Source organism: Polyodon spathula, chromosome 16 (genome assembly GCF_017654505.1).
Source record: "Polyodon spathula isolate WHYD16114869_AA chromosome 16, ASM1765450v1, whole genome shotgun sequence".
Lineage (NCBI taxonomy): Eukaryota > Metazoa > Chordata > Actinopteri > Acipenseriformes > Polyodontidae > Polyodon > Polyodon spathula.
In genome coordinates this window covers 23,247,405-23,270,841 of record NC_054549.1, presented here as the reverse complement: position 1 = coordinate 23,270,841, position 23,437 = coordinate 23,247,405, and the positions used below count along the sequence as shown (strand labels likewise).

The 23,437-nt window shown below is 40.0% G+C and overlaps 1 protein-coding gene across 4 annotated transcripts; it reads right to left on the bottom strand.

The window, feature by feature from the left end:
* Positions 1-1,602: 1,602 nt before the first annotated feature.
* On the bottom strand, positions 1,603-20,562 carry LOC121328709 (death effector domain-containing protein-like). 4 transcript variants are annotated; one of them, XM_041273685.1, is made up of 6 exons: positions 20,023-20,562; positions 12,741-12,805; positions 5,078-5,819; positions 4,714-4,818; positions 2,612-2,749; positions 1,603-2,399 (listed from the first exon to the last, which is right to left on the bottom strand). In XM_041273685.1, exons 3-6 carry the CDS (start codon positions 5,568-5,570, stop codon positions 2,020-2,022), a joined length of 1,116 nt encoding a protein of 371 aa, XP_041129619.1. In that variant the 5' UTR covers positions 5,571-5,819; positions 12,741-12,805; positions 20,023-20,562; the 3' UTR covers positions 1,603-2,019. The 4 variants fall into 4 exon arrangements, with proteins under 4 accessions (XP_041129619.1, XP_041129620.1, XP_041129622.1 ...); XM_041273686.1 differs by lacking the exon at positions 12,741-12,805; XM_041273688.1 differs by lacking the exons at positions 12,741-12,805; positions 20,023-20,562 and adding an exon at positions 11,291-11,330.
* Positions 20,563-23,437: the final 2,875 nt, after the last annotated feature.

The window sequence follows — 23,437 nt, the reverse complement described above, 5'->3', positions numbered from 1 at the left end:
TGCCTATGCTACCTATATTTATAGTAATCATGGACCCTCACCTGTTAACAATAATTGGTGACAAAAGGTTAATTAGGTAACATGCTAGTTAACTCAGAGAACATTAACAGAGACACTCTTATACTTAGGCCAGTGTTCTAACACCGTGTTATACACATTTCAGACTTTGAACTGACTTGGGCTTCAGACTGAAATCCCCTTGCTTTGGGTGACTATTTCCTTGACAAGATTTACATTTTTATTTAAACATTTAATTTTTTAATTCAATTCACTTATGATTATAAGCTTATGTAAGTACACGCATAATAATGAAATATTAAGTGTTTATAGATAATTTTATACAGTTAAAAGCATAGATAATCATGAAAAACCTGGTTTCAAGCTGGTGTATTCAAACTTTTGACTGGTACTGTGTGTATGTGTATTGTAAGATGGCAGGGAGGGGGTTAAAATCCTTCCATGCAGAAAACATGTGAAAATGCACACCGAGTTTTTGTTTAATTGTTTTATTGTTTAGTAATCCCCTGCACCTGGTGTTAATTGTAAATTAGAGCCAGGTGCAGGGTATTTTAAAGAATGCAGCCAGTCAGTTCAGGGCTGCTGAGGTGGGAAGCAGAAGGTGTGCTCTGTTTCCGAGCAGTCAAGCGTGAGCTACGGTGTTTTTGTGTTTTGTGACAGGTAAACGGCTTAGCCGTCCTGCGTCTTAGTCAGGCACCTGTTGGTGTATAGTCAGAGCTCCAAAACGGAGTTAGGTTTTGTTTGTGTTTGTTCATTTCATTTGTGTTTATTAAAAATGCGAGCAAGCACTATAAAAATCAATTTCTGGTTTCCTGGGTCTGCTTTTAATGGGGCAACAAACCGTGAGAGTGCGAGGATCATTTACATATATACTCATTAATTTTTAATAAAGAATACATGCATACCTCCAGTCATGTGGTTTTCATGATCACTTCTCCTTCTAGCCAAAATTGCAGATAGTACTGTCATAGCCTTACGTTTTCGTTTACTGCCATTGATTTACCCCACTGCACTGATACTTCATGCAAACCAGGGCAGGTCAAATATCAGGAAAAAAAAAAAATCACAAATTGTGCATTCTTTCCAGTGATTTAAAATCGGGCAGTGGGGTGCCCACTCGCAAAGATCTTTTTTATTGAGATGCGACAGTCGCATCGGGCAGTGTGTTCTGGGCTTTACTCGTGCAGAACATTATATTAGGACAGATGAGCAGGCATTTCCTTATACCCCACATTTCAATAGCTTGTTCTTTTTAGTTTCATCCCTATTGGATCAGTGGTTCTGTAGATATACTGAAACATGTGAAGTGTGACAGAGAGTCTGTCAGACAGACAGACAGGCTCCTCAGGATTATTAGATTTTCTTAGCCAGTTTCATCACAACAGGACAAGTAGTTGCATAAGTTACAAACACGCAGTCTCCACATATCCCAATGATACTTTCAATTGTCCTTGGCAAAGTTTCATATGAATTGACAAGCAGTTCTTTGAAACATAAAAAGCATGCAACACACACAGAAAGACTGGTAAGAGCTGACACAGAGACCGACAGGGGTAAGAGCTGTGTAAGAAAACCAGACCTGTGTAGTATATATGTTGTATATTTTATTTAAAGGAGAGTATATACAGTACATTGATGAGAGATAAGTGTACTTCTATAGAGACAAGAACGCGAGAGCCTGCCAGCCTATCTCTATCTCCATCTCTCTCATTCAGAGTCCTTCTGTCTCCGACAGGTAGCTTGCGCTCACAGTATTCACAGGCACTCCAACAACATCATTACTCAAAGGACACAGGTCTCTCACTCACTCGCACAGACACTCTTTCACTCACACACAAAAGCTTGACACACAAGGTTATTAACGCAATCCTTGCTTCACTCCAATGACAGAAAAACAGATAGACAGGGAGTGAGTGTTTGGGGATACGAATGAATACCAAAAATCCTCTCAAGACACACACAGCCACTCTCTCTCTCACACACACACACACACTCTCACAGTTAAGAGGCGTCCCTCCCTATGAGCAGGTTCCTCAGCAACCTCCTCCTGCCTGCCTGGTAGTCCTCCTCGTCCACGTTGACGAGCAGCTTGATGGCTTCGTGTCCGACGGCCTGCTTCAGGGAGTCTGTGATGAAGACGCCCTTGAGCGCCTCGAGCAGCGAGCCGTTAATGTAGTCCCTCCAGAAGGCGTCCAGGTAGGTGAGCTCCGAGAACTTGATGTCGCAGATGATGGAGCCGAGGTCCCGCGACTTCAGGATGGTGTTGGCTTGGTTGAAGCGCTCAAACTGCCGCTCCAGAGCCTCAGGCTTGTTGGAGAAGACGTTCCCTGTCAGGGCAGACTCATGCTGGCAATACTCAGCACGCACCCGCAGCCGGATATCTGAGGAGAGAGAGAGAGAGAGAGTGAGAGAGGATCAGGGCAGACTCATGCTGGCAGTATTCGTCACGCACCCGCAGCCGGATATCAGAGACAGAGGAGGAGGAGGAGGAGAGTATTGCTTCTCTCTGCAGTGTCTGTGTATCTCAAAGAGAGTTTGTATATCTGTGTGTCTCAGTGTTAGTGTATCTCAGAGAGTATTTCTCTATACTCGCCACAGGTCTGCTTCTCTCTGCAGTCGGCTGTACTGTGCGCTCTCTTCCTCTTCCTGCTGGGGGTGCTAGGGGTGGGTTTGCTTCGTCCTGAACACACCGCGGGTCTGACAGGGGGGCAGTACAGCAGGGGCGGGGGGCCTGGAGAAGAGAGGAGGAAGACAGTTTAGAATTTACAAAGAACTATGATTCTTATCATCCACAATTTCAAAAACACTCGATCACAATTCCAAGACAGACAAAAGAAACTGATGAGACACTAGCCAAAATGCTTGACTGCTTGACTCAGGTTCTTCTAGATTCATCTCAACACTAATTAACACACTAGCTGAAACAACTGTCTATTCTGAAGCTTACACCTTCCCATCAGAGCTTCATTTTTCTTCAGAATGAATCTTTACACGGATAAGTGGCTCTGTGTGCCAGGAACAAAGACTGGTAAAGTGAGGCAACACTGACATATAGTGGAGAAAAGAGAATGTGCAGTATGCAACCACTATCCCTCTCGAGCACTACGTCCAGTACACGGGACAATCCATCGGAACAGTGTTGATACTTTAAGCTATTCTTCTGATTAGATCAAAAAAAAAAAAAAAAAAAAAAAAAAGATAGAGGATAGTTAGGGGGTTTGACTTTGATCAGGTTTGCAATTTTAGTTTTGAAGTTTGTAAAACACGGTTAAACAGTGACTTCACAGCACAATAATGCCATCAGCTTCGAGTGCTGAAACCTGAATACCTTTCTATACTCATACATAGATGCAAGCTCCCTGTCTGAGGAATCGACTCCCAAATCCTCTCTCGAATTCAACTGCACGCAGGTTCAAAAGCAGCGATTCCTCTGAACACCACTTTTGGCTTGTGAACTCTGCACCAGTGTTGGGGTCAGGGTGGAACTGGGGGACACTATGAAGAAATATGTTTATGTTGCACACACTTTGCTTTTGTACGCTTTGCTCTCATGTAATTGGCGTTTTTTTTATTATTATTATCTTTAACATTGTGGGAGGGGAACTGTACACAATCAATGTGCCAGAGAAACAACTCCATAAAATTCCAGGAAACTATATTCTGTGCATAAAATGCCAGGGAACTACATATATTAAATGACAGGAAACTATTTTCTGTGTGTATAAAATACCAGTGAGTGTAATACTGTATATACATAAAATGCCAGGATATAGAACTATATGATATCAAATGGCAGGGAAAATAACTATATAAACATTCCAGGGAAGTGAACACATTTCTTTATTTTTCAGTTACTGTCACAGACAAGCTGGCTAACATACTTTCCAAATCCAAATAGATGTGACTGATGCTTCAATTTCTTTGACATTTTATTTAGGGTAACTGAGAGACTGAGTTTTTATTTATTTATTTATTTCCTGTGCCGAACTGCAGACAACACAGAATGAATTTGGAATGATAATGTCTGCTGTTGACCCTAACTTGACAGGCTGGCACACATTACTATGGAAACAAGAGGGCTAGTTCCACAAAAGGATAAGGAGATCAACAGGGTGGTGCAGATTCTGACAGTTAAGCAGAAAGTCATTATTACAGAACTGAAATTTTGTTGTACAGACTGTAAAAGCTTAGTCGCCAACTTTGCCACTTAACGGTAAAATCTACTGGCCATATTACAACTGGAGCTCACATTTGGTAACCGGGCGACGTGATTTCAATCACTGCCTGAGGTCAATTCCAATTCTCTTTTAGAATCCATTCCAACTCCCGTTCCCTTTCAATCAATTCCAGCACATCAACTGATCAAAACTGCAATTAAAATGAGCTTCTCACAGTGGCAACAAATTACTTCAATTGAAGTCCCTGTTAGTCAATTAATTGTTCAACTGCTTTCTTAGAACCCAAACACAACAATTATTAATGTCTCGAGCATACAAATTCCAATTCTGAAGGATGTGGGACTGATTTTAAAAATGAATTCGCAATGGAATTGACCCCAACCCTGCTCTGCACATCAGTTCCAAACAGATCACATCCTTGTGCATGTTGGCATAGTGCAGGTCTGTCCTGGTGTCACTGTATTCCACCAAAGATATCTGTACAGCAGTGCAGCTCCCTAGGTGCTGTGCTGTTTACCTGTGCGTCTGTGCTGAGAGACCCCTCTGCTTTCAGCAACATCTCGGGGAGAAACGTAACGTACAGACGTGTCCTCCAGGTACTTATCAACAGGGTCTGGACACACTGAAAACACAGAGAAGGGGATGTGAGAGAGAGAGAAACACAACGCATTGAGGTCTTCTCTAGGTACTTAACAGAGATAGAGAGAATATACAGAAGACAGACGTATCAGTCCGAATCAGCTTGCCTTCACTGCAACATCACGTAGGGCAGCAGGTCCTGCCTGGTGATGATCCTGAGATGCACACACACACACAACCCAGATATATAGATAGATATACAGACAGACAAATATACAGGTAGATACACAGACAGGAATTACCAGCCTGCCTCCTGCGCAGGGTCACATAGGGCAGCAGGTCGTGTCTGGTGATGATCCTCAGCAGCTGCAGCACGTGTCTGAAGTTGGTCTCATCGCAGCGACCCTGCCGCTCCAGCGCAAGCAGGAAGTCCCTCCCATCGCGGATCCCGCCGCGCTCGTACTCGTCAATTACGTCCACGAACAGGAAGGAGAGCACGCGCACGTCTCTGTGAGTCAGCTGGGCGCCCACGATATCAAACATGCGATGCAGAGAGTACAGGCCGTACGAGCCGTCCACCGCCTCGTCTGGCCACACACAGAGGCCACGCCCACACGCCACCCCACCCATTGAGGGGGAGGGGCCCGGGGAGGGGGCAGGGACAGCAGAGAGAGGGGCGGGGCTGCTGGATGACCTGGGGATCAGCCAAGCCGAGCTGTGTGTGGCAGAGTTGTGAGTGTTATTGTGTGTGTGGGAGGTGCTGTTGTTGATGTTGTGGTGGTTCTGTGATGTCATCACTTTGCCTCTAGACTACCGGAATGTTTGCTGATTGGTTGGTTTGATTTTAAAAAGGAGGTATTTATTTTTTCTTCTTTCTTTTCTTAGGACATAGTCAGTTGTTTTATGTTTGTTATTGTCCCATTTGTCTCTTTTTTGTATCAGTTTTCTTTTACTTCTTCAAACAAAGGGAATGTTCCGTTTTTTGATTTTTACTTTTTTTTATTTTAAAATAATCCCTTCTCAGTTCTCTTTAACTACTGTTCGCTAAAAAAAAAGAAAAAAAAAAAAAAAAAGAAGAAGATTAGAACAAAAGCAAAGCATCCCCAGGGTCAGGGCTTGGCATATTGACTGAATGCTTTGCAAGCACATTGACATTACAGGATAAAACATGTTGCAACGTTTAAGCTAACATACTATGTACAGAAACAAAGCCTCCCCCCATGGTTAAGGAACGTGCAGAGATTGCACACAGAATTGCATGGCCGGGTATATGCACACAAGCCATAGAGAACACAGGAACAGCAACACAATCAGACATGTCCAGGGGGTGCAGTTGAAGCTTGTATGACAAGCTTAATAAATTAAAATAAATAAAATAATTCCAGCAATTTACATGTGGTTATTCAGAAGACATTAAAAATATTTAAAACCAGACTTAGCCACGCGATATTCTGATTAATTGTGTAATTATAAAGAAATATAAAAAGGTAACCCAGACATCAGCTACATTCGATGTTAAGCTTTGTGATGTTTGATATATTTGTTTTCTAGTGACAGTGCTTAATAAAAGATGTACTGTAACATGATGTACTGTGAGGACCCCAGCGTTTTTTTCTCTAACATTGAAAAAAGAAACAGGCTGCCTAATTTAACACTTTTGCAACGTTGTTTTTTGCACTAATTATTATTATTTTTTTTTTAAATGTCATGCATTCATCTCCTCTCAAATTGACTACTGCAGTGGCCTTCCGTCACGTGCCATAAACAGACTGCAGCTGGTTCAAAATGCCACTGCTAGGATCCCTATCAGCTGTAAAAAAACATGATCACATTACTGTCTTGCCCAGCTGTACTGGCTACCTGCAAAGTTCAGGATTACTTTCAAAAGTATCCTGCTTGTCTACAAGACATTCATCACACAGGTCCAGAGTATCTCTCCAACCTGCTGACCTGACATGTCCCTGCTCAAAAGCTGAGGTCCTCTGACAAGCCTGCTTGTTACACCCAACCAAAAGCGTGCCACTCTCAGAGCACTCTTTTAGCTGCATGCCCCACTGACTCTCTGGAACTCTCTTCCCAGCTACAGTGCGTGAAGCTCCCACAATCGCTCACTTCAAATCAACTCTCAAGACCCACTTGTTCTCTCTTGCTTTTAATGCTCTCTAAGTCTGTATCTGTTATTAGCTGTTGTCTAAATTGCTATGTCAGGTTTTCACTCTTATTCGTTAATTTTGCTTGACACATGCATCAACAATGTTTAGAATTCACAGTGTAGCATCAGATTGGGTCATAATATCATTAAGTGTATGAAAGCAACATAATTTAAATATACAGAGGGGGGATCTTAAACCATTCTCTGTGTCTTCTTGGTTTCTGGTCACCAATTCCCCCACTGACAAAGAATGCTTTTAAAAAGAGTCATAAACTAAGTACTGGACACATGGCTTATCTTCACGACCGCTGAATGTCTCTTTCGGTGCCGCAAGCCAACCAGTCCATCACATAAATCCAGCCGACAAGGGGAGGAATAGCGGACCAATAGAGAACAAGGGGCCGCGTCGGAACGAGAACAACCAATGAAAAACACTACACGGGGACAAGGGCACCGCCCAAAATAACCAAACTATCCAATCACAAAGAGCAGAGAACATTACAAAAGCATGAGTGCGACACGCAAACGGGGCTCTCGACAAGAAATCCAAGGTTCCGATACACAAACCAGTCGCTGAACTGTGACAATCTGGAGATCCAGCCTGCAAACAGTAGTGTTTTAATCATCTTATGAATTCAAGAATAAGAAGACCTTAAAGTAAAATTATTAAAATTAATGTTTTGTTTTAAGTGGAATGTAAGTATTATTACTTTCAAATTCATGCTTTGAGTTAATGAAGACTATGGTATTTGTTTGTGTGTGATTTATACAAGTGGATGTGGGTTTTAGAAGGCACTTATTCTGCGTCAGAAGCGAGAATCCAAATTTAGCTGTACTGATAATAGATATTTCTTGATAGGTTGTTTAGACGCAAAGAGTGTCTTTATCTCGCAAGAGTGAGAACTGCCTTCTAAACTAAAAGTATATATACATGCGAGACTGATTTAAGGAGGCTTCGATTATCAAATGTTAACGGAAGAAAATATTTGTGTTACTAACGACACCCCTGTTAAGACTAACCTTTGTCTTCAACAGCTGTCAGGAATGCAGTTGTAACTAAGGGAATCGCCCACAGATTGCGTTGAAACACTACTGAACCAGCGGGAGGGGGCCATTTTTTTTTTTTTTTTTTTTAACTCTCTTTTCTGTAGTGTTTAGTTTAGTTAATTCTTCCTTTTTGTATTATCTTAGTTTAGTTGTTGCACCTTTAATTTTTCCTTTAGTTTTATTTTAACAAAACTGTTCCTTTATATTCACTAGAAACATTGTCTAGTTTTATTATTTCCATAAAGGTCAGGTTCTACAAGACAAATTCAAAACAAGGTATTTTATTATTACCATTTAAACTAGTCCAAACAAATCTATCTTGCACACTACAACAGCCTAGCATTTAATATATTATACCTATATTTAATGTATTTGCATTGTTTTTTACTGCTGTATTTAATATACTATGCCCTACATGTAATGTATTACGCATTGTTCCTCACTATCTTGTAAAGCGCTTTGTGATGGTGGTCCACTAAATCGCTATATAAAATAAATATTGACTGATTGATTAAAGATTAAAAGTAGTACATGCTGTTTACTGTCATTCTTAAGATATTTAGGAGGAAACGAGTTACAGCTTCGGACAAAGTGTGTTATACTGTTTACTTCATTCTCACCGCAGCGTGAGAAATTCCAAACTAGATAAACAGGGTATCTAAAACAACTGAAATCTTTATTCTTTTTTGTTACTTCTTACCGAGTATCAATAAGAAATGGCATTCGGTGGGTCAATCAATAGATGTTTATTTAAGTAAGCTAACTTAAATGATGTAGAATAGGGCTTTAAGTGTTACTTGTGTGGTTTACTGTATATTGATCTGAAGTTGTATTATGTTTAAAAAAAAACACTGTTTTAGAAAACAAAAAACAGGCAAAAAAGCCATACTTTGCTAAAATTGTTAGTTGTTTTTAAAATCTGAAATAAAGTACCACTTACAAATCCAAAACATATGTACAAGCTTGCAAACGTTATTATATTATATATATATAGATAAATTACAAAAACAAAACAAACTTGCACACAAACTTTAACGTAATAACACACTGTAGAAGAAATGAACAATGAAACAACCCTCTGGAGCTTTAGCAATTGTATTTATTGTTTTACATTCCCGCAGACGTTTTTATTTTCTACAACCGCTGGCAGCACACAGTACAGATGATCAATTAAGCAGTTTGTTTTCCTTTGTCATTATTTTTTTTCCAGAATTCCCAAATTGAGTTAAATCAGCTATAGAAGTGTTTGATATTTAATACATCAGGATATGCATGCTGGATAGATGTTTTAAAGTTAGTTTGGTAAAAAGAAAAAAAAACAACGTTTTGGCTTTTTGTCTATTTATTTTGGCTCAAGTGTTGTGTTCTATTCAGCATCTTCATTTTCTGTTTGTTCATTTATTAAATGCTGAGCGCAAGCTAGTGCTCAGCTTCACCAAAACTCCAGTTCTCTGTCGTGTGTTATTGTTCCGGGTCTGACGTTACTACTCAGCCAGCCTCGTGATATGGTGTCCGAGGCAAGTTAAAACAGCCTCCAAGTTTGTTTTTTTACAAAGTGTTTTTCTGTGTTGGTTTTTGAGAAAAAAATAAATAAATAAATAAATAAATAAATAAATAATTTAAAAAAATGTAAAGAAATGGAAGGCAGGTGCTGGCTGCCAGGAACTGGAGGACGTCCTTAGTGGTCTAGAGGACCAAGGCTGGTGCCTTGCCTGTGGGGAGTTCGGCCCACAGGTGGTGCACTCTCCCTACCAAGGAGAAGGAGGAAAGGAAGGTGAGGAGAAGGAGGCAGAGGGGGAAAGCTGAGGAGAAATCAGAAGGAGCCAAGGTGGTGTACCCTGTGCAGTGCCTATGGGAATGAGAACGAGGACTGCCCAGAGCAGGAGCCCAAATGTCATACGCCTGAGTGGGAGCCTCAGCACCCAGAAGGGGGGAGCACAGGCGTCTACAGCCCACAAAGGGGGAGTCGTGCGTCCACAGCTCCAGAAGGGGAAGGCAGAGCGACCACACCAGCAGAGGAAGAATACCTGCTGTTCCCATCTCCACCAGCAGTGGGAATAGTACCTGCCACTGCATCTCCAGGGTCCCCTCCTGCCATCGGCTCCCAAGTGTCCAGAGTCGGAGGGACAGCCGCACCAGCCCCCCGGCAAGAGAGGGAGGGCCGCACCAGCCCCCGGCAAGAGAGGGAGGGCCGCACCAGCCCCCGGCAAGAGAGGGAGGGCCGCACCAGCCCCCGGCAAGAGAGGGAGGGCCGCACCAGCCCCCGGCAAGAGAGGGAGGGCCGCACCAGCCCCCGGCAAGAGAGGGAGGGCCGCACCAGCCCCCGGCAAGACAGGGAGGGCCGCACCAGCCCCCGGCAAGAGAGGGAGGGCCGCACCAGCCCCCGGCAAGACAGGGAGGGCCGCACCAGCCCCCGGCAAGACAGGAAGATTACATGCTGCACCTACCTCCATCGCCAGGAGACTACACACTGCCTCTGCCTCCGCCACCACCAAGAGCAGAGCAGCTGCCTCAGCCTTTGACACCTCCACCGGCAGCAGCTGAGCAGCAGGAGCTGCCTTTGCCTCCGCCACCTCCAGGAGTAAAGCAGCAGGAGATGACTCTGCCTCCGCTACCTCCACCAGCAGAGGGTGAACGTCTGCTGGGTCCCCATCAACCAGCAAAGGATGAATGCCTGCTGGGTCCCTTTCCACCAGCAGAGGGTGAATGCCTGCTGGGTCCCTTTCCACCAGCACCTCCCCCTGCAGGAATTCTTGTGGCTGGAGTCCCACAGGAGGGAGCTGCCGGCTGAGAAGGGGAGAAAGGTCAAGAGACCACCTTCCTCAGCAGCCTTTCCGCTGCGGGAGTGAACCACCATGCTGTCAGCCGTGCCACTACCGGCAGAGGAGCCAACAGCATTTTCAGCCACAGGCCCAGTGAAACCTCCCTTCCTGGCCCAAGACTTTGAACTGGACTGCTGGTTTTTTAAGGGAGGGTGATGGTTGTTGAGGGCAGGTGTGCTTTGCACTAGGGAGGTATATGTGGCAAATTGCCCCACCCCTGGGCTATTTATTTGTGTTGTATTATGTGTAGTGGGTTAATGTTGGTGTATAGTCATTGGTACACGGGATAGGGGTCTAAGTGGTTTAAAATGTATATTTATATTTAGGCACAAGGATTGCACAGCACTTCACGTGCAGGTAAAATGTAATAATATGCGAGCACAGGGAATTGCACTTTATTAATTCACGTGCAGTAGTACCGAGACTCCAATTGAATGATGGATTAGCAATCGAGTCTCAGTACAACTGCATAAAAGCTGCATGTTTTCACTCACTTTGGGTCGTGTGTTCAGGGTGTCTGTCCTGTGTGTTATTGTTCTGGGTCTGACGTCACCACTCAGATAGCCTTGTGACAGTACCTCAAAAAAAAAAAAATTACACTTGTGTCTTTCTTTCTATTCCATCTCTGACAAAGAAACAACACTCGAATAAGTTAAAAACAAACAGATTAGTCCCATGAAAAGGGATATGAGTAGCATATGGGGAAATCGATGTAATCTTGTTTCTACGTTTTGGTTAATTTCCCAAATAATGACATTTGATGGTTCTGACCAAAAAGTTAACCTTCTTTGTATGGTACACTTTTTAACAGGGATTTAAAAACAAACGACAATGAAAAAGTGCCATGTTGTTTTCCTTTTTTCATCGCTGTTTTAGTTTTACGTGAAAGCACCATTGAAAATGCACGTTAACTTTCACTTCCGTGTGGATTACTTTAAGTTTTTTAATGTTTAAAGCGAAAAAAAAAGTCTGTATGTCGTGTTTTTGTGCTTTTTTTGGCGAAAATGCAAAGTCCTAATAACACCTTGTGTGGGTACGTGTAGTTGAACATAGCGGTTTTTACTTTACTTGTGTATTTAAATTCTAACGATTAAAGTACAACGTGGGTTTTGTAGTGATATTTGTGGTCCCAACAGACAGTTCACCTCATCGAAACAGTATTGTGTTTCCCGCCGATGGGGGGTACACATGGACCGTTTTTCTAGTCCATTCCATGACCAAACGTTTTATATTTAAGAAACAGAACTGAAACCGGAACAATAAATGCAAAAAAAACCCCAGAATTTTTCACGGAACAGAAACAAAAAACCAAACTAAATGAATTTATTATGTTATGGAACAAAAACATTCAAGATTGTTTATCTGTTAACGTTTTTTTTTGTTTTGTTTTGTTTTTCATTTGCTTCAGCCCTCTCTCTCTCTCTGTGCCTTTCCATTGTTTTCAAACATACAATAATTCGAAAAAGCGCTCTTCCCATGGTCTTACCCTTAGTGGTCAACGACAAAGCATTACATCAAAGCCAGCTAATGAAATTCAAAATTACATTTAGCTTGCTTTTTCAGAGCAGCCAGCAAATCAAATAGCACTACATTTGACTTCAGTTCAGGCTTCTACCTTGCTGTCGGCTACATGCTGGATACATGTTACATGATCAGTCTTGTAGTCACTCAAAATAAACAGGTACTGTTATTAACAAGTTACGTGCGCTGAAAACAAGCTGTAAAAAGTGTGTGTGGCAAGTGAAGAGCTTTGTTAATAAATCAGAGGTTTGCTAGTTATATTCCTGGATATTAAGAGTTAAAGACATTTTACCGTCAACTTGAGAAAACAGCTATATTTATTGTATAACTAATTCATTTTATTGTATTCGCAATCATTTAATGAGTCATGATTTAATTGTTCAGTGTTTAATTTCCATTGTTCTATCCAAAGTGAGGGCTTACGGTCTTGAAGGGCAGGGCAATGTTGCCTTTGTTGGGCGTGAAGATTCAGGGGCACCAAGGCAGTTCTAGGGGACAAAAAGGCAAAACATAAATCTAACCCAAGAGCCCCAAGGCAATTTCATACTCATTCATAAAACACTAACAAATAAATACAGAGAGCCTATTACCTAATCAATGATTTCCGAGTGATTCACACACTAATTTCTATAAAAAAAAAATCATAACTGTGTGTCTATATATATATATACACACACACACACACACACACACTTTTCCATTGTAAAAATAAAACAGTATAAAACATATCCAATTTAAAAACAAACTTTCATAACAAAAAAATACAAAGGGTAAATTTGGCAAAAAATAAATATTCTGTAATTTTTACTAAACTCGGTCAGCCTGTTAACAAGAGCTAAATATAGCACTTGTCCGTGTCCTGTAATTAAAGCTTTTTTTTAAATAAAAAAAAAACAAAAAACTCAGTGCCCTGTGTTTCATAATTTAGGGCGAGCAACTTCAACTGGATTTCACATGACATGCCCGCTGGTGAAGCGAACGTTTAATCAATGCTTTTTTGAATGTTAAAAATAGAATTTTCAGAAATTGAGATTCAGAAATTAGGATATTACACGGCACTGGGTCTAAATTCATGGAAATCGTGCAATCCATGCTCACCATGAAAAAACACAGCCTTAGGCATATAACAGCACAAATAGGCGATGTCAGTGAAAGGTAAGGCTGGGACGATGTCTCATTTTTTCCTATCAATATATCGTAAAATAAATGCAGAAATACATGGAGCTGTGGATTACAGTGTAACATTGCTAATAACACTTTAAAAACTTATGCATATTACATTGATTACATCTGTTTATGGATATAGTAATTAAATATTTTTTTTTGTTGTTGATTTTTTACCAGTTGGTGGTCAAAACAAAATCTCCCCCCCAAAAGTTGTTTAAATCCATAACAAGTGCAGAATAATAACCAAATAGAGAGGGGAAAAAAAAAAAAAAAAAAAAAACTCATTTTAAAAAACATCTCTCTGTCCACAGCAGTTTTGTAACAAGAGTGTTGTCCGTGGCTTATATGTGAACTGTATTAAGGAACATGATAGTGTCCACACTTTGTTTTAATTAAATGATGACTGGCACTTGCTTATAATCTGCTCAGCATTACTGAATACCTGCTCACTAGGGACTGATGTTGCCGGGATGCTTAATACGTCTAAAAAAAAGATACACATTTTGTACCGATCTTAGTTGCTTTTCTTCATTTTTACTCCAGGGTAGTTCTGATGAATAAATGTGGATTTTGTTTGATGTTTTGTATGGTGCCATCTCAATAAATGGTCACGCAGATTAGTTGTATTACCATAGTATCCCAAACATTACTTTCTTGCTGTCTTACTTTAAAAAATTATTGCCAAACATCGGAGGGCATTGTATTTGTATCGATTCGTCGATACAGCATTTGTAATTCTAGCCCAATGCCCTTAACTTGCTCTGTTAGCCACAAATTTCTCATTCCTAAATGTAAAGGAGCAGAAAATGGCAAAATACGCTCAGTTAAGCAGAGAAAAAAGACAGTCTGTAATTACTTTAAGAAATGAAGGTCAATCTTTAATACAAATCACAAGAACTTTGAGTGTCTGTAGCTGCTGTGGCCAAGATCATCAAACGATTTGAAGAAACTGGCACTCATGAGGACCAAACAAGGTCAGGCAGGCCAACGGTGACCTCAGAGAATCATAGCATACTTCAGAGGCATGCCATTCCATCAGGATTACGGCTAGTTGGGCAGTCCTTCATTCTTTAGCAAGATAATGACCTGAAACACACCTCAAAGTTGTGCAAGAACTATCTGGCAAAGAAGGAAAGTGAAGGACAACTCAATCTAATGACCAGGCCTGCCCAGTCTCCAGACCTCAATCCCATAGAACTTGTATGGGACAAACTGGACAGAAGAATCAAAGCAAAGCTACCCACAAGTGCCCTACACCTCTGGGAACTCCTGCAGAACAGCTGGGAAGACATGTCTGGTGATTTCCTGCTGAAACTTATTAACCGAATGCCTCGTGTTTGTGAGGCTTTTCTTGGACATTGCTTTGATACTCTGTTTTGTATATTGTAACATGTGTTTTCATTTTCAAGTATTTACAGAAACGTATACGACCAAAAACATTGTCAATTATGAAAAAAACCTAGTCCAGCACGTGTACTCAAACTTTTGACTGGTACTGTATATCTTTTTACTAAGTAAGCTGTAAACTAAAAAAAAGGAAATTTAAATGTAAGTCTACATTATTTGAAGAATATTCACATGTATTTATGTAGACAGCAAAGTATCGAAAATAATTTAAATTGCAGCTGCTGAAGAGAAGGCCTGAAAACCCTCTGCTGTTTGATCCAAACAGTGGAGTGCAAGTGACTCTTAACATGTGAAGGCACAACCAATTTCTGCAGTACCTAATGTAAGTTCACATTAATATTATTATTAGTGTGGAGGACAAATTGTTGTGCCCCATTTCTTGCCTGAACATTAGGTAAATCCTAGAACACTTCTATGCCTCTTAAGACTTTCCTCCTCTCTTTTTAACCATTTTTGAGTTAGCACGGTGCTCCCAGACTCGAAAAATCACACAGTGAACACGTGTGACTGAAAATTCCTGGTGGCGCGGTCATATTGAGCGCAGTCTAACAGTTTCCCTCCCTCCGTTTGAATTTCATTAACTACTGATACAGTATGTCTGTCTCATGAATTTGTGCTGGGAGGTGCACAGTAATAAGAATGGCAACAATAATATTTTGATAGAGTCATTTTCTCGCAGGGCAAGATTAGACAGAAATCAATTTGAATTGTAACAAAGTGGGCCAGCTGACACTGAGCTAGTTTGTTAATGGGTTGTAGATTAGATGTGCAGGTGCTTAGGGACACCAGAGGCAATAATGGTTGGGCATACAGGCAACTTTTGCCATAAGCTTTTTTAAATTTGAGAGGCATTGCGGCAAGTGGCTTGGGCACTGAGGAAAGTGTTGAATTTAAATCAAGGTAAGTAATGTTACAACTTTACAATGCATTAGTATGACTGCACCAGAATATTGTGTTCAGTTCTGGTCACCTTGCTACAAAAAGGATATTGCTGCTCTAGAAAGAGTGCAAAGAAGAGCGACCAGAATTATTCTGGGTTTAAAAGGAATGTCACATGCAGACAGGCTAAAATAATTTAATCTGTTCAGTCTTGAACAATGAAGACTATGCGGCGATCTGATTCAAGCATTCAAAATTCTAAAAGGTATTAACAATGTCGACCCAAGGGACTTTTTCAACCTGAAAAAGATACAAGGACCAGGGGTCACAAATGGAGATTAGATAAAGGAGCATTCAGAACAGAAAATAGGAGGCACTTTTTTTTTTTACACAGAGAATTGTGAGGGTCTGGAACCAACACCCATGTAATGTTGTTGAAGCTGACACCCTGGGATCCTTCAAGAAGCTGCTTGATGAGATTCTGGGAACAATATGCTACCAAGAGAGACTATATTTGTAGCTTGACTTGTTAACTGTACCGTAATGTGAACGATCCATTTCAGCTTCATGTTATTAGGCTATAGTTTATTCAGCTAGGTTTAGTATCTCATAAGACTATGTCAAAAGGAAATTCTATTAACACTATTTCTAGAAATAATGTGTATACTCTGTTCTTGAAGTCATATTTAACCAAAATGCTACCCCGTTTAATGTACACATCACAGCCCACCAGGAAAGAGGTAAGTAACCTCCTGTACACTCTCCAATCATTTTTTTAATTTTTCAAATTGATTCCCACCCACCTTGTCTTTGTTGGCAAATAATATACTGCGTTACAAATGGGCAGATTAATTTGCTACACTAGGTTAACAGTTGCGGGGACCAGCACTGGCATTTATTTACCACAGCCATTTATCTGCAAAGCATTCATAATGTGAAAATAAATAAATTTAAAGAAAAGAAACAGGAACTTTGCCATCAGCAATTTACAATGCGCAAAATGACAACATTCCTTGCTGACCTGGTAGCAAAGATTCAAGGCCAAATATCTCATTAAGTTAGGTATGTTATATAAATACTTTCTACATGTACTTATACACATACAAATTAGTTTTAAAATGCTGATGTGAAAAAAGGGGGAACCTGGGGCACTTCGTAATATACAAAGCATTTAAAACAGCAGTAACTGTATTAAAATTAAAACTTCACTGGTTACACTTTCAGCGAGGTTAAAATACTCAAGTTGATTGCATTTGTTCAGCAATTGATACCCATGCATTCTCCTTTTTCATCTGGTCTTTATAATCAGCTCTATCGACTGCATATACGTAGGAAAACACACTGGGCAGCTCCCACAAACAACCGGTCATCCATTTTGCCGTTGTAATAACCATAGCAACGACGTCAACAACCAGGTCAAAAGATCAGCTGATTTGAACTGTCAGCGACGAGCATAGTTTGAGCAATGATCCTCAGTGCGATGTTAAGTGTACAAAAATGTACTTGCCACTGTGGCGTATAAGTATGTGAAATTTACCTGCCAAAGACCAAATTAACCCGCGTTTGGCAGGTGGGTGGGTGTTAATTTCAACACTGTTATATAGCCATAGTGGTTGACTGTCTAATTCTTTCTTTGCAAGACTTCTAACAACCAAACGAGCATGATGGGTCGATGGCCTCCTCCCACTAGACGGAGACATTTGACTTGAACACATAATTCTGTTCTAATAATAGCATGCAAGAGGAAGGCAGCAGTGGCCCATTTAATTTGTTTTAGAAATGTAGCATTAAATAGAATGCTTATCTCTGAATTGTTCACTACTGAATTGCGTATGTTAGTAGTGTTTTTAATAAAGCAGTTTGCCAAAAATACATTGTTTTTTTTATCCAGTACATTAATTGGATTAAATTTGGAAGTGATTTTCAAAATATCTGACAGAATAAAAATGTAAAATGAACGCAGTGTTTAAAATGAAGGAACATATTGTTTGTGTGTATTCCCTAATGTAACACATTACTGTGTTTGTTTAAAAATAAATGTTTTACAATGTACATGAATCAATCAGGCTAGTCTAGTTTAGTATTATACTCTTACTTGTTTTACTTTCTAAAAAAGACTTGAACAGTATAGGTTCATGGAGGTACTATTTTGTATGTGTGACATTTCTTATATTCTTAAAAAGTCAAACAAGAGGAGGTCCATTTTGGCCCATCTTGCTCATTTGGTTGTTTATTGGTCCAAGCAAGAACCTCATCATGCCATTTCTTGAAGTAATGGTGTGAATCAGCTTCCACAACAGTGCTTCATTTTTTCATTCCATGATCTTCTTCCACTTCTAAGATACACCTGTATGTAAAACATCTGGCCTAGTTATAAAAAGTCCGCTTCAAGGAAAGTATTTCTGTGTTATTTTGTATAAGAATGATGAAATTCCTTGTATTGGAGTATTTGAAGCTGACTGAAATGCCAGAGTTCTCTTTGTATATGTAAGAAATAAAGAAAATGGTTTCTTTTACACTAACTGTTGCGCTTTCTTACCAGTTTTATTTACATTTTACAGTCGGTGGCAAAGACCTTTGAATACACTGCAATATATAACAGCAAGCATTCCACCAAGCTGTAGCATTATTAACTGTGTATTAGCCTCTTATGCACTTTGCCCTTGCAAAAAGGAATTTGGCAGCCATTTAACATGTAATGGACATAAGATCCAAAGTATCGTGAAAGTATCGAATATCACGATACTGTGCATGGTATCGTAAAAGATACTCCCTAAATGTGGTATCACACAAGAGTAAAGTTTAGTTTTACTGCAGCTAGAAACATTTACTGATTTACTTTTCGACACAAGGACAGTGGGTTGAATAGACTTAATGCAGGCAAAATGCAACATCATGTTAACACTGAATGCTGAAGCACTGCTTTCGTTTAATGTCTCTTTCAATTTCATTGCTACTATTTGTCAGCTTTTCAGTTTTGGTAACTCAACCTGTTTTAAAGTTTGTCTGCAATACTGTCACTATTTTATCACCCCCTGTGAAGGGGATATGGTGGAGGCGGTCCTAGGTATGTCACACAAATATATTTTTACACTTAACTGGAAAACCACTTATCTGTTTGTCATAGGGAAGTATCAGACTGTAGGATCTATAGAGGGGCCTGCCTACTCATTGCCCTTTTCTATTAGAGATGCTGCTTCACTCAATACTTTTTTACAAGACTTACTTTTGTAGTCTAGCCTTTTTAACCTGACTTTGAATAGAATTGTTTCTATCTATTTCACTTGCTTACTTTTGTGTTTTAAATCACATTGTTGTAAATTTACAGATTTTTTTCACCTTTTTTGTTGTTGTTATTTACTGATACTCAAAATCATGTATTGTTATTTTTTAATTTTTACTATTTCTTGATACTTTAGAGGTCTTTCCATTTTAACCAACATGTACAGCGCTTTGATACTGTGGCATTAAAGGCACTATATAAATAAACTGAATGTAATTTTTACATGCATCTTGAAGTTATTCCATATACACTCATTTTATTATGCTTTACTATGATACTAATACCTCTTTCGCTTACCTAATGACATCTAGGTCTCAAATAAACCACTTACCCAATTTCCATTGTACTATTTATGATAATTTCTGATCCTATACTATTCTGTACACACTGCTGATATACGTCATGGGGTCATCAGCAGTTTTGTCATACTGAGAGCTCTGATTTTGAATTCACAGCCATGGGAATAGGGAATGGATGTTACAGTGGGGCGCTTGGCCTTAGTTCTAGGCCGTAGTAGCACATAAACGGTCAATGTGTTTGGGTAATACTGGACTAACTATATTATATACCATGCCAAAAACAATCAAGCTACGCGGTACTTAATAGCAGCTACCTTTCTGCCATAATGGACTATTTTAAGACATGGTATTAAAACACATATACATGACAAGGACTTAGTAAATATTATCAAATTGTCAACATATTCCCACATTGACTGTAAAATATCTTACATTAAAAAGCTCTCAAGACCACATGACACTGACCAAGCACTAAACAGTTTTGTGAATAATAATAATAATAATAATAATAATAATAATAATAATAATAATAATAATAATAACAATAATAGCAATAATAATAATAATAATAAAAATCAACATATTCGTTCTCGTAGCAACTATCTGACTACGTTATAAACAAGAAACTTAAACTCAAATCAGTTGAAAATGTTTGCTTTGTTTACCGTACCTGTATATTTCTTCATTTCTCCTTTCTTCTGGTTCAAATAGGTTGTAGTAATCCACCCCGCCCCCGAAAAACAATGGAAAATAATGAATACAATATATAAAACTCGTTCTTGTTAAAAAATGATTGTAACGAAATTACAAAAAATACAAAAAAAAAAAAAAGAAAATAATTCGTTCCAAGCGTGAAGCGTATTCCCTGTACTTATTTTAAATAGCTCCAGCTGTCGCGGTATGGCCTGATTTATTTATTATTACTATTATTTTTTTAAACTAGTATTTGTATGTAGTTTATTTTCCCTTCAAATTGGCTTGTCGTGTTTAATCTGAAATAAAACATTTGACTATGTCCTTCTTCTTCAACCTTGTTCCTCATGTCCGCTTACAGCTCCTCTGGTTTTTAGACGTTTCTCGTCTGGTCAGTTGGTTTCTTGCAGTGTTTAAACGCCCTTCACTAAATTCCTCGGCGTTTTGTTTTACTCCTTAAACTAAAGCCTAAAACAGGCCGCCATCTTGGCCCCACGGCTAAAATGAAGGCACATCCGGGACATCTCCAGGGCAGCTTCCGGATGATTGTGTTGTGATTGTGTCATTAATAATAATAATAATAATAATATAATAATAATAATATAATAATAATAATAATAAATACATGTTAGGTAAGGGCGCAGTTTGAGGGCAGCATATTGGTGAAAGCATGAGCTTCACTTGTTCTGAAACCAATGGAAGCGGCTGGCATTCTAGTTAGAGGCACAGTGTAAGGGCAGCACACTGAGGACTGCGTCGGCTTCACGTCTATTGAAAAAAGTGCAGTCGGCGGACATTTTTGGAAAGGGCAGATACTGCATTGGACGAGGAGGCAAGCTGACTCGTCAATATAACCAACCGCTGCTGAAGGTATCGCAGTAGAGTCGTGCTTATTGAAACTCAGGGGCACTGTCTGAGTCATTGCTGGTGCCACTGCTGAATAATATATACAACTATAGAGACTGAAACTTAAGGGCACTTCTGAATCATTGCTGGTGCTACTTCAGCATGAGATTGCAAGTATTGTTGCAGTCAAGACAGTTCAGGTTTGCTTTGTAGACTAGAGTATGACAGACAGACAGCAGGATCATCCAATGGGGGCCAAGGGTTTCCCAATTGTTTCTATAACTTGTGTTTTTGATTCGGTTCGCTTTTATTGTGCCTGAAAAATGCAAGCCAAGTTAATAAAAACAACAATGGTGCTGGCCAAGGTTGCCCCAATTGTTTGAATGCATTTGAATGCTAAAGTGAATTACATGAACATATTAATTGCATAAATGATTCTGTTTTTTACCTCCTAATCTTGTGATTTAATCAAACAGTCCAATGTAGTCCAATCTTAAAGCATTATGGCTGTTCATAAAAGGTCATATACATATCTTTTGCATTTCTTGGCCATGGTTTGACTTCAATAAGTGTGTCATTTGCATGCACCCACTTTGTAGTGCCAGAACTGAGAGGACCCACACGTAGTGTCCTGAAGCGACATCTCCTCCTTTGTGTATAATTTGTAATTGCAGTTGTCCACATTAATTTGACTCTTGTGCACACCAGTAAACTTCACATTCGGCAGTAGTCACATCTGCCACCATCAATGCGTGCACACTTGTGCTCCATATTAATTAGCTGTTCCAAACACATGGAATGTGTACCATCAGATACTTGCAGAGAGTAAACATGCCCCACCTCTTGATTTGATGTGTGGTAACAACATTCTGTACATAGCCTTGTGGTAACTGAAACCAGAAACCAGATGGGCAAGTTTGACACAGTTTGATGAGAAACTCAACAACATCTTGCTGCTGAACTCTCCTGAAGGGTTCTCCTAAGAATTGATGCATGTCCACAGTACTGAGAGATGTAGTGGATGGGAACTGGTCATAGTTGGTAACAAAAATCCTGAGGGCTTGTTGTAACATGGTGTTTGCATAGCAGGAGGTGAGATGAGTGTGGCTCAAGCCTCTGATTGAATGTGTGACTGCAACTGTTTCCTCAGAATGTAGTAGCTTTTATTGTTCCTGAACATTGGTGATGGCTTGTCGTAGGAAATACACGTAATTCTTCACCATGGATCCCTGATGCATGTTGGTCTCCTTCAAGCTTATCAACTCAGGGCAACAAAGACTTCTCAGCCTGCTGTACTCTACATATGGAAGTGCTTTAATGCAGGTGTGGTCAAAGTTTATAAGGTGGACGCCACTTAAGAAAGAAACTCTAGAAAGTGCCACAAAACTTTGGCCACAGGAGAAAATGAAGTTACCAAGCTCCTTGTGACAGAATGATTCTTGTTGATAAATTTCCCTCCCGACTTGTAAGGGCACTGTGTAAAGGGAACAGAGTGCTCTGGACTGGATGGCCAGACAATTCATTCCCAGGGTTTGATGGAGGTTGGCCATCTAGAAAGGGGAGGGAGCTATGGTACACCGGAAGGGAAGTGATGCAGCAGCCGTGGATTGGAGGAGCGGTTGCAATCATTTACCAAGGGGGCGTGACTGATGGTTCTTATGTCGATGTAAAAAGGTGATCTGTTCCTTTGTTATGGTTAACTCTGACTTGGAAGGAGACCCATGTTCTATATCATGAGTGTTTTTTTTTTTTTTGTCACGTCTAATTATATACTTGTTTGTTGTTATTAAATGGCTAACATGACCCTGAACTGTCGCTACAGGCCAGCACAAACCCGGACATCACTGCACTTGTTTCACGATTAATTGTATTTGCACCACAAGCACTACAGCACTCACTTTGGACTTGTGACAGTGTTTGTATATTGTGTGTGTATTAAAGACAGTGTTATTATTTCTGGACTGAACCGTGTGGTTTCACTTATCAATACGCATTGTTGTGTATTGCCAGTTAACTTTATTATTTACTGTTGTCAAGTGACTTTGGATTACAAAATAAACCATTTCACCAGTAACATTGTTGTTGTCGTTTTCTTGAGCACTGCATCACTTCTACACCTGTGTACTGCGAACCACTCTGCCACACTCTATCATCACTTTTTTGAGTGTCATGGTCTGGCATTTGTAAACGGTGATTGCATGAGCACCAGTGACTGGAAACTGCTCTCGATCAATGTAGGCCCTGTCCAGGACTTCAAACTTTGACCTTGAGCGTTCAAAGGTATGCGTGTGTTCATTATTAAAATGGATGGTTATGGTGCAATAGGGAAACTTCAAGGAAACAGCTCAAAGTTTCCCTGTTGCACCATTGATGAGACTAGTGGTAATGTGGATATTTTTCCGAAGCATTAGCTTAGAGCCTATTTTCACTTGTATGCTAGTTTTCAGTCCAACTGTACGACTGCAGTCAGCCTATAAGCTTTCAATTTTTTCAGCAAATTTTCCTTCAGGGAAGGAAGGCAGTCTACAGTATCTGTTGCCACAATA